This window comes from Brettanomyces nanus, chromosome 4, assembly GCF_011074865.1.
Source record: "Brettanomyces nanus chromosome 4, complete sequence".
NCBI classification, from domain to species: Eukaryota; Fungi; Ascomycota; class Pichiomycetes; order Pichiales; family Pichiaceae; genus Brettanomyces; species Brettanomyces nanus.
In genome coordinates this window covers 1,355,768-1,373,287 of record NC_052377.1, presented here as the reverse complement: position 1 = coordinate 1,373,287, position 17,520 = coordinate 1,355,768, and the positions used below count along the sequence as shown (strand labels likewise).

The following is a 17,520-nucleotide window of genomic DNA, read 5'->3' as shown; positions in this document are numbered from 1 at the left end:
ATCTGATAGGGCGATCTTCAGACTTTTGCTGATAGGTAGTTGGTCGTATCAAGAAGGAACTTGCAGAACGATTAATTCAACGGGCGAGCCGAGAGAAAAAAAAAAGTTACAAACGGAATTGGCAGATTGTCGACGGGGAGAAGAAAAATTAAGTAGAGTCAAAAAAAGAAAGAACATCGCGGGTGAATTCCAGCCAACATCCATATTGGGCAATTGTTGGATTGAGGATTTAAAATTCTATATTGATATGCAGCCCATAAGTGATGAATTCTCTATTAGTAACCAAAAAAGAAACTACCTAAAATATACCAAAAATCAATGAAATGTAAATACAATGAATGATAAAAAGCATAGAAACAGAATGGAAAAAAAATACTTTTTTGCAAAGCTCCCGGAAAAGGTTGCCACTGCTATTTTTTTGATGCAACCTTTGAATCATTAGTAGTAATCAATGCTTCAATTATGAGAGCATTTCCCTGCAATATTATATAGACGCCATAGACAACAAAGAAATATTCCACGACAATGCTGATAGAGAAACAAATTTTGGTCAAGTCAACGCAGGGAGCCAGCGACATCTCTTTCTGGAATCAGTTTCCGTAAACTAGTAATTCTCATAAAAAGATCGTGAACCAATAATAGCGGCCATACTGCCAGTAACTATTCTAGTGCCAAATGATTGGAATGGCTATTGAAGTAACATGTTCGGGTGCCGCAACTCGATGTTGTTGATCAGGTTGGACAGCATATGACTTTTGTGCCTATTGATTATGTGGCCGCTAAATATGCATTTGCTGATTTTGCCCAGCTTGAGGTGGTACAAAACTGACGGGCCAAAAAACAAACGTTTAGTTCCTTTTTTTTGAAACATCTGGTTCACCATCTGCAGGTAGCTATCCCCTGAATCTGATTGTTGCAAAAATGCTTTTGGAAAAGAAGAAGAAGGTTGAGAAGAGGCTGCAACAAAGTCTGTGAAGATGAGTCCAAAAATTATTGCGAAGATGATTGTGAAGACGATTGTGAAGCAGATTGAGACATCGTGAATTGACGAGTATGCGGCCCCTCCGATTTTCCATAATTGATGAACTGCGGTAAGGATTGATTTCTTCTGATTTCTGGAAGCTCTTCTAATTCAGGAGGAAGACATATGTTGTGATGACTGATAATTCTTCTGAGTATGTTAATTTCCCCTATCAGTGCATAATTCTTTGACTCTAAATGACGAATATACTCAGTGGCTTTGGTAAAAACACTAGCCTTGTTTAACCTGCTTGCTGGTGTAAGACCTTCAAGCTGCGCAAAATTAATTTGGCCCCCAGTGGTGGAAGCATCTGCAGCCCTGAGTGTTGGCACAGCGTTACGTAGTTCACTGAGTTTTGCATTGATATTGGTTCTATATTTTCTCTCGATGATGTTATGAGAAAATCTATCACGTTGGGGCTTTCCCACTTTGCTAAATCCTGTGGAAAAAGAACTGGTAGAACCATATGATGACTGCTGACTAGAAAAGAGCTGTCCACTAGATGAACTTGACACTGGCCTGGAAGCTGATACGGCCTCGGCACTCGAAGAGGAACCCTCAAGTGTTGTTAGGGGATCCGTGTCTGTAGCAAGATCTGTGACCCCATTGAATAAAGAAGCCTCAGATACAATGGACGCGGCCGAATCAACAGAGTTAACCAACGATACATCGTCGAAAGCATCCTCTTCAACAGGCTCTCTTTTGATATAAGTGGAAATGGAAGATCTTTGCTGAGTGTTCTCATCGGAAGATCCGAGGTCTTTAATATTTTTCTGTGCGTCCCCCAATAGGGTATCTGAATTAACGAGTAATGTGCCATTTGTTCCAGTGCTTCCACTGGTTCCCGAACTATTTCCGACCTGGCCGGCGCTACTGCCATCACTACTACTCACTTCACGCTTCTCGCCAGTACTTTCGTGAGCAGTATCCAGATTGGAGAACCATGGATCAACTCTAAAATCCTCCAAGCCATCAAAGATATTAGGTTCGATATTCTGATGTCTGCTTGGCTCACGTATCGAAGGGGAAGTTTCAACATCCCGGCGTTCGTTATTGGCCTCGCTCTCTAATGAAAATAATAGCCCATCGCTATCCTCTAATGGGAAACGATCGCTCATACAAAACAACAAGAAAACTGCTGTAATATAACAGGATCGTCTTAGACCTGAGTATTATTTTGAACTTCAACAAAATCGGTTTTTATTCCATAATCGTGTTTAATATACTTTACGTTAATTGAGTGAATATGAAAGTGAGAGATAGGGCCTGACCAAGAATGGAAGCTAAAGAAAAGAAAAGATCTGTTTAAAGAAGAAACGAGAAAAAAAAGAAACAGTCGCCAATGAAAACGCGGGGATCGGCAACGTTCGAAAGAGAGAACCCGGCATCATTGTGCGAGAAATGAGGAACCGAGGGAGGATCAGGTGATACTTGTGATCCTGACAGAATGAACCCGAATAGTGGTAGGCCGTGAATACTAAAATCTATATAGCGATTTGGAGAGAGCATTCAGCTGAATAACCAACCCGAGTTTTCACATGCGCGCATGCAGACCCGAAATCTAGGGGGTCATCACAGGTCATAAGTATGGTGACCTCAGGCACGGCAATCTATATAATTTGAAAACATTTATTTTTTTGATGTCATAATTAGAGCGTCATTTCGAGAAAAACAAGTCATCTAAGCGAACAATCATCACCAGAATTCTTTCGACGTCTTCTAGCTGATGCTGTTATTGTGTTGAGCCTCAAAACTTAGACTCGGTATAATGAGCGCATAATAGGATTATCCGAAATCAGATTTGGGAAATAATACACAACACCAGAAGGTTCGGAGTATTATCACTTTTCGAAACGACAGAGAGAGAGGTGTCAGTCACTGTTGAATCTGCACAATCGTTTTTTCCTGGTATAAATGATTGACTCGTCGATCGACCTTCTCGAAATTTCCATTCTGTTTTCTTTCTATGACCAAACTTGTCACTGCTTTCTGCATGCCGAACGGAAAAACCCGTTAAGAGCTGCCAAAACTGGAAGTGTCTACTGAAAACTCGAAAAATCCACATTTTGAATTAAAACATTTTAGTCCAGTACGATTAGAGAATATGAATCTCGCCTTGTCCGAATGTTTGCATAATCCTACAAGGAATACATCGGATTCGAGACCATCTGCCATTTTAGTTTACGTGTAGGAAATCTCTTTCCGGAATAAAATTTTTTGTAGCGTATCCATTGCCCTCTTAGATCCACATTAATTTTCTTTCGTCTTTGTGCTTGTCACTTCTTATCAGTAAATTAGAGACAGATACAAATACACATATAATAAGACACATTTTTTCTATAGCGAAATGTCGTTAAAAAGAATTAATAAGGAACTCAGCGATTTGGGAAGAGATCCACCTTCGCAATGTTCAGCAGGACCTGTTGGAGACGATCTGTACCATTGGCAAGCATCTATCATGGGACCACCAGATTCACCATATGCAGGAGGTGTATTTTTCTTGACGATCCACTTCCCAACAGATTATCCTTTTAAGCCACCTAAGATCCAGTTTCAGACGAAGATCTACCACCCTAATATTAACTCCAACGGTAACATTTGTTTGGATATTTTGAAGGATCAGTGGTCTCCCGCTTTGACTATTTCGAAGGTGCTTCTTTCTATTTGTTCGCTATTGACTGATGCTAATCCTGACGATCCCTTGGTGCCTGAGATTGCTCATGTCTACAAGACTGATCGTCCTAAATACGAGGCTACTGCCAGAGAATGGACCAAGAAATTTGCTATTTAGACTGACTTTTACATCAAGCCGCCTGGTGACTAAGCGAGCTTGTGATCCGGGCTGGTTGTAACCATAAAGCTGATCAGCATTTACTCATTGTTTCAGCCGCTATTATAAGTAGAACAGGTAATAAATACGTCAATAACCTTTTGCGTAGTATAAACCAAAGTCCCAGTTTTTTATTTTTGCTATTGTAGACACGTTGGATCACCACCAACGCGACAAAAAATGCTGAAGGTCGCGCGCGACTCCATCGATAACATCGGTGGTTTACATGAACGTTTGACCTACAACTTCAAGAAAAAGTTGAATTCCACAGGAAAAAAGACAGAAACATATTCAATTGATATCCCCTCTCATTAAATTGGTTGTAATGTCCGCCAGTATAGCTAGTGCCAGTGACAATGCAGATTCATTTCATTCAGATAGCGAACCAGCTATGAAAAAACAGAAATTCAAGAGGAACTATTTGGCATGTCTCAACTGTCGTACCAGGAAGGTTAAGTGCGATCTTGGCGATGTTGACAATCCTCATGGTCCTCCATGTGCAAGGTGCAAAAGAGAGAGAAAGGAATGTGTTTTTGTCGTAAATAAAAGAGGTGGAGTCAAGAACGTCAGGGCAGGCCGACTTAAGAAGAAACTGGCCGATGAAAGAGCAAATACAGAGGACAAGACTGGATCAATGGATTCCGATGGAACACATTCTGGGTTGCCAATAAGTACTCCTAGGCAGTTGTTACCGGCCCCTGGTTCTGGCTTCAGTATGAGCACCCTTCCGGGTGCTCATGCTCATCCTGCTGGGTCCCATGTACTACCTATGGGGTCGACCGGCAGTTTGAATGAGAAAGCCATACCTCAAATGCTCAACTCCAAGTCTTCCACGTCTTCTGCTGATACAACCGTCTCATCGATCCCCATACTGGCACGATCACATGGACTATATGACCAATATGGATACAATCTGATAAACACACCTCGGATGCACATCGATACACCCTCTGCCCAGTCATCTGTAGTGACGCAAGAGCAATCAACGAGACAGGTTCCACCCATAAAAGGCTCTAACGCGGAACAGGCTGGAATTGCGGCTACTGATAAGGAGACATCATCAGCGAACCAATATAAATCATCCAATGGTGTGGGCACATCTTCTAGCGATTCCTCCCATCTCTACTCTGATCAACCACTAACAAACAATGCCACAATGGTATTCCTAGCGCATATTGCTGGTAAAATTGCTCATGCAGATCAACGTGATAGAATTGACGGTAAAGTCATGGTGGAACAACTGGAAGCTGACATGAGAGAACGCAGATCTAACAGTGCTGTAAGCGTTACTCCTGCATCTCCATCTATATTGACGAAACATTCTCCGATATCTGCTGAACCAAGCTCAGATTCGATCGCTACCGAGCTGCCTAAGGAGAGCTTTGGCCATGCAGGTGATTTGTTTCCCTCTATTCGTGAGGACAGACTTGAAATGCCTCCCATCCAATCCACACTCTCTATGAGAATTTCTCCAACTGCCCGTCTCTCTGATATCGAATACATAGGTACTGATGGCATCATGACCGAACCTGAGGCAAGAAGGCTCATCAAACTATTCTTCACTACGATGCATCCCTTCTTCCCATATATTCCCAAAGAACTTCATGATCCTGATGTACTACCGGGATATCCCATGCTGTTGTGCGCCATATTAACTGTAGCAGCAAGATACCATTCATTTTTAGAAGGGGATAATACCGAGAATGCGGACTCGGCCACTGTTTCTTCCTTTGCTCGTATCAACCCTCCCAAGGCTGGCGAATCATATCCAACTTCAAAGTCTCCAGATCGGCATCTAAAAGTGCATGAACAACTTTGGATATATTGCCAACGTCTCTTCAGTATGACTGTCTGGGGAGAGAGTAGCAGCAGATCAATAGGTACCCTTCTATCATTTCTTCTCTTTACTGAATGGAACCCGAGAGCTATTCATTTCCGTTGGAGTGACTATGCAAATACACCAGAGGACGAACCTGCACAGCATGAAGAATATGCCGGCCTTAGCGCCATGAAACGGTCCGAGCTTATGTCTTTCATGCTTATTGGTACCGCTACCAGACTCAGCTTTCTTTTGCCAGACCATCCCCTAACTTTCTTGGCTACCCATGTTTCTGAGACTCATGCAGCGATTGGTCTTAATAAACGCAGTATGCTAGCAGAGACTCTAGCGGAGGCAGACGTGAATTCTCCTCATTGGGGATTCACCAACATCCAAAAGGCCACTATTGAGCTGCTCCAATTCTTCTCACTCTGTTATGGAACATTGTATGGACATCACCCTAAGTTTGGTAGTCTGAACAGATATCAAAATTTGGCCATATTGGACATTCTATCTCCCATATTGGAGAATTGGTACCAGAAATATCACAGATTACTGAAGCCATCCAAACCTCATGCAGTAAATTTTGGCCACCAGTCATCCAAATCTCAAGACCAGATCGACTGGCTAGCACTGTCACCCAAAACACGTAAAGATCTCGCCAACCAGATTCAAAGGGAATCCTTGATTTTGGACTACTACTACACTAAACTTTACCTATACTCTCTCGCCTTAAGTGGTGATACTTCTGTTTCTATCAATATGGCAAACTCGAAAAAAGGTCGTAACCTTCGGTTGGACGAACTTGTTCGTTACTCGAGGTATGTTGAGTTGGCCTACAAGGCTGCCAAGGAAGTATTGGCTGTGACACAGCGCGTTCATCGATTAAGACTGCTAAAGTTTATGCCTGTTAGGTGGGTCACAAGAATTATAAAGTCTGTGTCATTCATTGTGAAATGCTATTTGACATTGACCACAAATACACCGAAGCCGGGATCCGACACAGCCAAAGTCGGAGCAGCCGCTGGTGGCGAGCAATCGGCCATTTTACATCTGTCGGTAATTCCCGTAGAAGAGATCGTGAGTCTGCTTCAAAAGACTGCTATCTGCCTCCGAGATGCCGCACCTGACGAGTTGCACCTATGTACTAGGTACTCAACCATTCTTATGTATCTCTGCTCCCAATTTAAGTCGAAGATGCGGGACAGCAGAGAGCGATTAGTAGTTGATTACGAATCCCAGATCCAGCATCGTGAAGATGCTGAAGAGGCTCAAACGGTAAAGAATGCTGAACTGAATGCATCAGTTCAGGCCACTCAATCAAGTGACAGGAGCAAAGTATTGCATCCTGCTGCAACTGATGTATCACCAACCTCTATAGAACGGTCTGCTTTCCATTCCTTAGGAACTGCTGTTAACGATGGTATTGAAGGAAGTAGCAGCTCGCCGTTTCAGATGCACGCGCCCCCTGATATCTCGTTGGACCCGGAGGCACAAGCCAATGCTGCACGTATTAATAGCTCTGATTTCACGAATGCCGACCAGGAAATCTTTGACGAGTATTTTTCAAATACCGATCCATCAGAAACTCTATTCACCTGGTTTGCATCCAACAACAGCCCTGGTTTGGATTTTGTGGACCAATTCACTAAGGAGATGGAAATGGAGTTCATAAATAAAGGTGGCAATAACTTGGGAAAGCGCAGCACCGAGGAGTCTAATGTCAACCAAGAATCAGAATCCAACAATTCTACAACTAATAACTAATTTTATGTATATGCGTATTCTATATACGATAATGTAAAGATGACCCTAATTATGACAATATCTTTCTAAACATTGATTTGAGCTTACTTCTGCTCTTTTTCTTTTTGTGCTTTTTAGAACTCGTTGGCGGAGCCATTGAAGTACCCGACAACAGCTCTGACATTTTATCTTCAGTAGCTCCATCACTTCCCACCTGACGCGTGAATGTACTAGGAGGTAAGTTAGGCTCTGGCGACATATTAGCTGAAGACACTTTCGAGCTTACTTTTGATGCAGCAGGAGACGACATATAGCCAGTAGAATCGCTGGCGACGCTTATCGATGATGCTGATACCGCTGAAGTGATAGAACCAGGTGCGAGGTTGGAGATGTTGTTCACCGTCTCCGTGGGAGAGGAAATAACAAGGGTTTCAGGACTGAGAGTAGGATCTATAGCAAGTGGGTCTATAGCAAGTGGGTCAATAGCAAGTGGGCCTGAGGGCCCTTCCAATGAATCGTTGGCTGACAAACTGCAACGGTCACTGGTGCTGGTGGATGACACATTGTACGAATTTAGGCCCGATGTTGTAATCCTGTAAGAGTCATCAGCAACTGGGGTTAAAACATTAGCAGACAATGCAGCTGGGGAAGAAGTATCAATAGCAATATTTGAAACAGGAGTTTTGACTCCTCCTCGATCACCACCTGTAGCAGCATCCAATCCTTTCTCTTGATTGTGGTGCTTTGAATAATGCGGATGATGATGATGATGATGGTAATGATAATGATGACCTTTCAAACTACTTGCCGATGAACTCCCGGCAATAGATCCACGCTTCTTCAAAGACTGCAAAGTGGTGTTAAGACGATCCATGAATCCACCATCGGCGGCCTCCTCAGTGGCAATCGCCTGATTAATTTGTTCTTTGGTAACAAGCTCCACGCCAGGATCCGAGTAGAAGTCTAATGAAGGCACATAGCTTCCATCAGGAGCACATTGGTACCAATAGTACATGCAAAAGATATCCAAGTAAAACTGCTCCGTGGGAGATATATCCTGAAGCAGCGAAAGCTGTATATCATTTTCACGGGAGATTGACCTTGAACGCGACTTATTACCCAAGGCAAAACGACCAAATCGGCGATTTATCAGAGATGAAGTAGATTCCGAGGAATCGATATGTAATTCCTGAAGGTCCGTCCGCGAGACTGCGGGGGCAGCCAAACCCTTTAGAAACTTATCTATGTCAGTCACATTGAGATCTGGCGTTCGAGATGATTGAAAAGAGGTAAATACCAACGATGAAGACGAAGGGACTACACCGACAGTCCTTTCATCGCGTTCGGCAAAATGAATGGGCTTTTCAGAATTTTGTGACGTCGTGGAATGGTTTCTGGAAGTGAGACTCTGTTCCCCAGAGGCAGTGTCTAAGGCAGATCTTGCAGGTTTGTCCAATGTGGACCCATATTTATCTTGATCACCTCTAGCAGTACCCAGTGAGGAGACATCATCGGAGTCCTCATCAATCTCAACGATTTTATAAAAAAGGATGTACGGATCCTCCGATGCCATTGCATCAGAGAAAGAAATTTCAGTAACCTTTTTACCGCTAGACATCAGATCATTGAATAAAAGCCAATCCTTCGATGTGCTGCTTTCATCGGACTTTCTCGCTCTGATCTCTGCAACATTAAAAGGCGCCTTTCTTGTAAGCGAAACATAATGACCAGAATCTACAGAGACACCTCTATGACAGACACAACTTTCTAAAACTAGCATGAAAGAACCACACGGGGCCTTGTTATCAGAGTTACGACGGAAGTCAACAAAACCAGGTTTAGTACGATCCGGTGCAATAAAATATGGGAGTCGCATAACCTCAGGAACTTGAACTTTTCGCCGGATCTTATGGGACCTACCATGGTTATCCCAGGCATAGCGCTTTAGGCAGATGGGTACAACAGGCCGTTTATCACAAAACCGACGATCAAATTCTGACATTGAGAGAAAACAATCATCGCCATTTGAAGAATTCATAGCAGCAGCTTTGCCAGCGGATACAGCAGCAGAGTCCGCGGAATCAATAGTGCGACTTCTCGCGTTACGTGATCTGTATATCTCTTCGTGATTTTCGAACTTCAAGGCAAAAGAAGGATCCGTATAGTAAGGAAGTAGCTGTAGAAACATCCAAGCGGGCAAAGTAACCTCAGAATTTGAGACCGAAGATGCTCTGCGAGTAAGACGTGAAGTATCAGCAAGAGGAACATTATTGAGAACGCTGACAATTGTTGAGGACCTTGTTCTGGAGGCTTCAATACGTTCAGAAACCTTGTTGATAGAGCCAACTTGAGAAGCTCTATCACCCCCGTCGCCCGTGGTGATATTTGTAGACACAGTAGATATTCCAGTAGAGACAGCAGCAGATTCCGCAACAGAAGGGGTTGCTGATTCTGCAGAAGCAGTAGGAGACACAGCGGCTAGTGCCGAAGGAGATGACAGGGCAAACTGCCCACCGAAGTTGATTGAGTTAGTCAAAATATGAGGGGTCACAGGGGAAGTAACCCTTGTAACTGTCTCACCGACATCGCCAGGATTTTCGTCTATAGAAGCAGTGCCCTTCTTTGTATGCACAATACCCATTTTTTCGTACTGATTGAGTTCACTGGCATCAATAGAAGATGTCAGGTTCCGAGAAATTGATCGTAAACGCTTGCGATCGAGATGACGACGAACAGTAACACTATTGTTGAAATAGTCATTGAGACACTCTTCAAGAGTAATTGTATGATACGCCTCATCGAAAGACTCCTTAGATGAATTCGAATTAACAGAGGACCCTCGACGGTGACCGGCCGACTTTTGTAAAATCGGACGAGGCACAGAGATCAGTAAAGTACGCTCTTGAATCAACCTTAAGTCATCGTCCATGCTTAGCTTACCGGAGTGAATGATGTCGAGCTTCATTGTGAGTAAAGGAAGCGACAATGACTCTGCAAGGAACTCATATAGCTGCAGTGCATCCTGCTGAGTCTCACTTAGCGTAAGATCACATCCCAAAGAGTTGAGTACCAAACAAAGTTGCTCTATTATTCCCGCAGGAATATATTCACCGGCTCGCATCAAGCTGACAATGAAGCGAAGCATTACCTTCAATTCTTCGACCTGTATCTGCAATGCGGAACTCAAATTACTGTCGGTTGTACTGTCTAGTATGAAATCAAAAGAATCGGAAGAGTAAAACATTGACACCAAGAGCGAGTCCATATAACACATAACCTTCCGCCAGTTGTCCATGCCTACTAACTTGATCTCGGAAGAAGGCAGAATGGAGTACCGCAGTTTCCTAAATGCCCGAGGAGCTATTAATTTTCCAAGCTTCGATGCCTTCCAAAAACAATAATATCTATAAAGGGAATTGGCAGTACGTTGAGAGCTGTCCTCGAGGCTTAGCACCAAAACGAGTGCCGACAAGTCGTGCTGTACGTCTGAAGAAGATCCAGAAGCAAGAATTGAAGATATAGGGGACAAAGATTGTTTTAATCCATCTTCCTTAGATCTATCATTGGTTGTATCAGCGCCCTCAGAGACGAGCGGATCATCAATTTCAGGTGCCGTACGCTCCTCTATCAGATGTAAGACGCTCTTCACGAGGGATTTCTGATCCGTGGATAATTTGATCCCTTTCTTCTTGGGATCTCTCGGATCCAACAAAAGCACTCCAGTATAATTCGCAGGAGGCCTCATGATACAAAACTGATTGCGGAATTCTACGAGTTTAGTCTAACAAGTGAGGGCTCCGAAGCAGAAACTTTAGTCGCTTATCTTCCTCGTTTCCCGGCAAATTACTTTTCTCTCTTAGCCTCTAGAGCCCTCCAATAATACTTTTTTTTTTGCTGTTAGACGCTTATACGGAGATAAGGCCTGGGCGGAGAATTACACGAAATTTGACGGGCCTCCAAATCGTCTAATAGCATTACTCAGACTTCTTTTTTATTTTTATATAAATACCTAAACTTTATCTTGCTCCAATAATGCCCCTTTAAGAAGCCATCTGAGCAAGACTAAATGGCTCCATTTCTCAGTTTCCTTTAGAATCTCAATCATAGGTACCTTCTTTTCCTTAACCGTATCTAATAGTTTTTTGATACAATGAAATGCAATAAATAGATTACCGACGCTAAATCTGTTCTTCCAACTCATGAAATTCCGCAGAATGCAAATTGACTCATCAGAAATACCATTCAAGGTTTCTTTCACTTGAATTCCAACGGGCTTCTGGTGTATCAATGATAATTGGGCCATGAAGTACAACAGTATGGAACCCAGAACCTGCTGACTCAGAAATACCGATTCCCTGCTGCCATTAATAGCAGATGAATATTCCCCCGGTAGATTAGATCTCCACCGGGCTAATTCCATCCACAGTTGGTTCCAGGATTCTTCTGAGCATCCCAACTTGATCTGCCTTTCTACCTTAATCACAATCCCGACGATTTGGCTGTATGGCGACATTACCGTGCGAGTAGCAAAATCTTCATCAGATACAGAAACACTATTGGTGAACTCGAAAGTCATGATTTGAAGCAATCTGGCACTCTCAATGATCACAATTTCGGCAAAATTTGGTTTGAGTGGGATCAGACTCTTCAAAAAACCAAAGAAATTGGAAAATCTAGATGCCAACTCACTAGGGTCGACACTCAGTACTTCAAAGTATCCAAGCATGATAGCACTGGCAATGATATGCATTCTAGCGTCTTCAGTTAAGGTTTTGTCTTCTCCTCTCAACACTGTAGATAGTTCTTCCAAAGCAATGGTATAGTAATCGAGCGTATACTCACCTTGAAACTGGTCAGAAAACTGCTCTAGAACACGTGATGACAAGGCCAACATGGAATACTGTACCAGGGAGGATTCTGATGACATTCGTAGAATCCCTTCACTGAACACATGGATGAACTCAGAATTCGGCATCATCATTGCTGCCACTTCCTCTTCATAAAAGTCGACTAGAAACTGTTGGTATTCATCAAAATGCAAGGACTTATTTCGAATAGACTTATCAGCAAAGAGTTCAAAAATAGTTTCGTCGTTTGGAAGTTTGGCTCCAATATTTCTGTCGTGTAGGGTGAGATACAAGGTGAAGATACTTGATAAAGTATTCGGAAGAGTATAAAATGTCACAGGGACACATTCGTTACTTGTTGCATCACCGGACATAGTGTCAAAACAGCTCTGGGTGCCTTTTATCGTATAGCCTAGTAAGTTTTCAGAACTTTTTCTTTCCATGATAATCGAAGAAGCATCCAGACTTTGGGATCGTGACATACTAAACGGTACTGGCTTATTCATCATATTCATTAAGCTTTTTGTGGAGGAATGAAGAGTTAGAAGGTCGTTCAGCATACTCCTACTGTAGTCCGATTTCCCGTCACCTAGCCATACGCATTGATAGCCTTTCTTGGTGCAGAAGTTGCAAGTTGGCTTATGCTCGTCACATTTCCTGTGCTTACTACGACATGTTAAACATCCAGTTCTAACTCGACGTTTCTCAGGAGGAGTTTCCTTTTTCTGTCTTTGGGATCTTACCCTTTTCTTTTCGCGAATGAACGAAGAGGAGAACGAGGATGACACAGAAGAGGCTGCTGAAAAGTTTGGTTCCACCGTTGTCGAAGCAATAGAAGATAAAGATCCGGTGGCAGAACTCAAGTTTGAATCGAACGGAACTTCAGACAAGCTCTCCGCTTTCACTATTGATACGAAATTATCTGGGACACCGATTCCCGCTTGATTATTTGGGTAGCGTATCTGAGAAGGATCTGAGATATGCGCTAGTAAATCAGGCTGCAATAGTTGCTGTTTTTGTAATTCTTGCTCCTCTGCCGTTAGCATACCAAGAAAAAATGAGACACCTTGTATAAGAAGAAGAACTGGATTTCTGCAAATACATTGAGAGGAAATTTGGTGCTAAAACATATATAGATATTATAGATCATTACTAGACTACTGAGTGGTCGCGGTAGGTGTACACGGGGTGTGAATGGGGTGTAAGCGGGATGAATTCCCATTTCAAGAAGGAGTTACCAACGGTTTCGTGACCAGAAGCGGGGTTAAAGAGATAGAAATAATATATCAATCGATCGACGCGTCTTCACGAGCGCCTATAGCGGGGCCAATTTGAAACCTGTGTGGCACGTCTAACTCCCTCTGAGAAAGACCGGAACTAGATACTTAAACTACACATTGATACCCTAAATCGTTATTATCTTTCTATATCATTGAAAAAGAAAAAAAATGTCATGGTCCGGATTCAAGAAAGCAGTCAATAGGGCGGGAGCTCATGTGATGATGAAGACGGCAAAGCACTCGGAAGTGACTGTGGATACGGAGTTTGACCACAAAGAGGAAAGTTTCAAGAAGTTTAACGGGTTGACTACAGAACTCGAACAAGATATGGCAATGTTCGTTAAAAATTTTGAACGATTGATCGAGGTTCAGCTCAATATCGTGAAGACGATCGATAGCTTCTACGGAGATTATTCGTTCCAGATAGAGGGTGACAAGACTGCGATAATGGAGAGTGGTGTTGAGAGCGAATCAGAGACTACAAATCCGAGAGATGGAATTTCTCTCGAGTATTTGAAGTTGCTTAACGAAATTAAGGAACTGGTCCTACCCGAGTTGTTGGAACCAATGCAAGTGACGGTGATCGATCCTGTGTCGGATCTGAAGTCTTATAATGAGGAGATTCAGCGTCTTATAAGTAAAAGAGGCCGCAAAAAGTTCGACTACGATGTATTGAAGACAAAATTCGATAAACTACAGAGAGAGGTGGACGGGTTGGACTACAGCGTGAGATCCGGCAATTCAGCCGCTGAAGCTAAGCAGCAATTGATTAAGCAGGTGGAACGGTTGGATGAAGTGAAACTTGACTTCACACAAGCGCAGTCAATTTACGAGGAGCTGAATGGTCGTTTGAAAAATGAGCTCGATCAGTATCTTTCGTTAAGATTCTCTCTTCTTGATCCAACGTTTGAGAGTTTTATAAAGATCCAAACGAAGCTGTACGGAGATCTTTACGAGAAATTAACCTCCAACACATTGAGTATCGATGGAATGACCATTGAGGAGTACAATGCAGAAAAAATTGATGATCGTCTTGACCAGATTTTGGCAAAGATGAAAGGATTAGGACTACTTAACATGGCTTGAGCTATGCTATTGTGCTTTTTTTTTTTTTAGAAAAAACTAGACTTGTTATGCAAAGATGAACTCATTGAGTTCTTTGTAAGCACTTTCGAGGTTATCATTCACAATGACTTTATCATGAGCACCAGTTTTGGCGAACTCCAACTCTGCCTCGGCTGCGCTCAATCTCTTTGACAAGCTTTCAGCAGTTTCCGTACCTCTGCCTTCCAATCTTTTTTTCAACTCTTCCAAAGAAGGAGGCGCCACGAAAACAAACCTGGCATTCAAATCTGTCTTTTTGACAGATTTGACACCTTGCATATCGATATCCAAAACGCATGTTCTCTTCAAGCCTTCCGAAACCTTTTTCACTGCTGCTATAGTGGTTCCATAGTAATTGCCTGAAAACTGTGCCCATTCGATGAATGCACCATCAGCTACCAACTGCTTAAATTGATCGACGCTAACAAAGTTGTAATCGACACCGTCTTTTTCTCCAGGTCTTGGCTTTCTAGTTGTATTGGAGACGGAGAATCCGAATTTTCCTGGATACTCTGCAAAAAGACGCTTCAACAAAGTTGATTTCCCAGTCCCTGAAGGTCCAGAAACTACTATAGGGCGGCCAGGCATGATGCAAATCTGTAAATAATTTGGTGTAACTCTCTCAATAGTTGTTGATTATTTTCCAGCCATTAAGTATTTTTATTTCGTGTCAAAGTCATAATCTTTTAGTGAGTTTTTGGTGAATTTTTTTTTCCTGCCACCACCATCCATCGCTCAACTGAAATTCAATTGTACGACAGGGTCGATCGACGACCGATCCTCCTTGGACATAAACATAAAGTGTTCACGGAGGAGTAATTCACTTGCACGGTATCTCTTGCTTAATTCTTCTCTTGTTGACATATTAACAAATGTCTTTATCTTCGATTTACAGCAAATCCAGACCAATTCTACTATGGATCTTTGCCGTAGTTCTTTTGGCTGACAGATGCGTTGCTAAAGAGGTAGTTAATCCTATCGATGAAGCACCGGTCCCAGAAGATCCCGAGGTCGATTTGCCTGGCGCTGACGACGATACAAACCCTATCTCTGAAGAGATATTCTCATCTTGGGCGCTTTTTATAGTGCTATTTCTTCTTGGATCCGCACTCTGGTCGTCATATTATCTACAGCAGAAGAGAATCAAGGCTATCCATGAAACGGTGTTATCTATATTTTACGGAATGGTTGTCGGACTTATCATTCGTGTTAGTCCAGGACATTACATTCAGGATGCCGTTAAGTTCAATTCAAACTACTTTTTCAATATCCTCTTGCCACCCATAATCCTTAACTCTGGATATGAACTACACCAGGCCAATTTTTTTCGGAACATTGGTTCTATTCTCATCTTCGCCATTCCGGGCACATTTATCAGTGCCATTGTGGTAGGAATAATTATGTTTGTCTACACAAAATTGGGCATTGATGGTATCAATATATCATTTGTCGACGCATTGGCAGTTGGTGCTACACTTTCTGCCACTGATCCTGTCACAATTCTATCAATTTTCAATAGCTACAAAGTCGACCCTAAACTATACACCATCATATTTGGGGAATCTCTTCTTAACGATGCTATTTGTATTGTCATGTTTGAGACCTGTGAGAGGTTTCATGGTCAACACGCTGAATTTTCCAGTCTTTTCCAAGGTGTTGCTTTGTTTCTCATCACTTTCACTATTAGCACTCTCATTGGCTTGGTGATAGGCACTCTTATTGCGCTACTGCTAAAGCATTCGCATATTCGCAGGTACCCTCAGATCGAAAGTTGTTTAGTGTTGTTGTTGGCCTACGAGTCTTACTTCTTTTCAAACGGTTGCCACATGTCTGGAATTGTTTCTTTGTTGTTTTGTGGCATTACTTTGAAGCATTATGCCTACTACAATATGTCTCGCCGTACCCAGATAGCTACCAAATACGTCTTTCAGTTACTAGCACAACTTAGTGAAAATTTTATTTTCATCTATCTTGGATTATCTTTATTTACCGAGGTCGAATTGGTCTTCAAACCTCTTCTCATCATCGTTACATTTGCATGCATCTGCATTGCTCGTTGGGCAGCTATTTTTCCTCTCAGTAGACTTATCAACTGGATCGCTAGATCTAAGACTTCTTCGAGGGGATACAGTAACGAACAATCACAAGAGATTCCTTATAATTATCAGATGATGCAGTTTTGGGCCGGCTTACGTGGTGCTGTCGGTGTAGCATTGGCTATGGGCTTACAGGGCGACTCCAAGTATGCATTGCTAGCTACAGTCCTCGTTGTGGTGGTTCTTACTGTGATTTTATTCGGTGGTACAACTGCTGCTATGCTTGAGATCTTAAACATCAAAACTGGATGTGTCGAAGAGGGTGACGAGACCGACGACGAATTTGACATTGAGGCACCAACAGCCGCAACTACAAGCCTACCCAAAAGACAAATATATTCCAATCATGGCTCGGCCACTTCTTCGCGATACTACGATGATACTCCTGTTGGTGATGAATTGAATGCCACTCCTTTGAATGTGTCAGTTCCTACACCCCAGGCAAACAATAATAATCCAAAATTAGCTGTATTTCCTTCTCAGCAATTTCATTTTGCAGGGTCTCAAACTAATGCGGATGGTAGAGCCCAAACAAGTTCAGGATCTAGCTCAGGCGCGCCCGTACAATCTTCTGCAAGCATGATGAATTTAGGCAATATGCTAAATCTGGAAGAACAAACTAAGTGGTTTACTAGTTTTGATGAGAACGTGCTTAAGCCAGTGCTATTGGACAACCTTCCAGATGACAGTGACAAGCACACCAATAATGCTTCTTCTTCTTCCAGCACATAGACATGTATTCTAAAATTAATTTTAATACTATATTCTTCGAGAGTT

At 42.5% G+C, this 17,520-nt stretch overlaps 8 protein-coding genes across 8 annotated transcripts; 4 read left to right on the top strand and 4 right to left on the bottom strand.

The window, feature by feature from the left end:
• Positions 1–990: 990 nt before the first annotated feature.
• Positions 991–2,139, bottom strand: FOA43_003874 (uncharacterized protein; the record flags this gene model as incomplete). The annotated part of the gene is made up of 1 exon (XM_038924122.1): positions 991–2,139. One exon carries the CDS (start codon positions 2,137–2,139, stop codon positions 991–993), a length of 1,149 nt encoding a protein of 382 aa, XP_038780050.1.
• A 1,229-nt stretch (positions 2,140–3,368) lies between these two features.
• On the top strand, positions 3,369–3,812 carry UBC4 (Ubiquitin-conjugating enzyme E2 4; the record flags this gene model as incomplete). The annotated part of the gene is made up of 1 exon (XM_038924121.1): positions 3,369–3,812. One exon carries the CDS (start codon positions 3,369–3,371, stop codon positions 3,810–3,812), a length of 444 nt encoding a protein of 147 aa, XP_038780049.1.
• Positions 3,813–4,176: 364 nt separating this feature from the next.
• FOA43_003872 (uncharacterized protein) lies at positions 4,177–7,437 on the top strand (the record flags this gene model as incomplete). Its single annotated transcript, XM_038924120.1, has 1 exon — positions 4,177–7,437. One exon carries the CDS (start codon positions 4,177–4,179, stop codon positions 7,435–7,437), a length of 3,261 nt encoding a protein of 1,086 aa, XP_038780048.1.
• Positions 7,438–7,439: 2 nt separating this feature from the next.
• FOA43_003871 (uncharacterized protein) lies at positions 7,440–11,161 on the bottom strand (the record flags this gene model as incomplete). Its single annotated transcript, XM_038924119.1, has 2 exons — positions 7,440–7,456; positions 7,525–11,161. 2 exons carry the CDS (start codon positions 11,159–11,161, stop codon positions 7,440–7,442), a joined length of 3,654 nt encoding a protein of 1,217 aa, XP_038780047.1.
• Positions 11,162–11,425: 264 nt separating this feature from the next.
• Positions 11,426–12,637, bottom strand: FOA43_003870 (uncharacterized protein; the record flags this gene model as incomplete). The annotated part of the gene is made up of 1 exon (XM_038924118.1): positions 11,426–12,637. One exon carries the CDS (start codon positions 12,635–12,637, stop codon positions 11,426–11,428), a length of 1,212 nt encoding a protein of 403 aa, XP_038780046.1.
• A 1,074-nt stretch (positions 12,638–13,711) lies between these two features.
• FOA43_003869 (uncharacterized protein) lies at positions 13,712–14,629 on the top strand (the record flags this gene model as incomplete). The annotated part of the gene is made up of 1 exon (XM_038924117.1): positions 13,712–14,629. One exon carries the CDS (start codon positions 13,712–13,714, stop codon positions 14,627–14,629), a length of 918 nt encoding a protein of 305 aa, XP_038780045.1.
• A 45-nt stretch (positions 14,630–14,674) lies between these two features.
• GUK1 (guanylate kinase) lies at positions 14,675–15,235 on the bottom strand (the record flags this gene model as incomplete). The annotated part of the gene is made up of 1 exon (XM_038924116.1): positions 14,675–15,235. One exon carries the CDS (start codon positions 15,233–15,235, stop codon positions 14,675–14,677), a length of 561 nt encoding a protein of 186 aa, XP_038780044.1.
• Positions 15,236–15,519: 284 nt separating this feature from the next.
• On the top strand, positions 15,520–17,475 carry NHX1 (monovalent cation:H+ antiporter, CPA1 (nhx1); the record flags this gene model as incomplete). Its single annotated transcript, XM_038924115.1, has 1 exon — positions 15,520–17,475. One exon carries the CDS (start codon positions 15,520–15,522, stop codon positions 17,473–17,475), a length of 1,956 nt encoding a protein of 651 aa, XP_038780043.1.
• Positions 17,476–17,520: the final 45 nt, after the last annotated feature.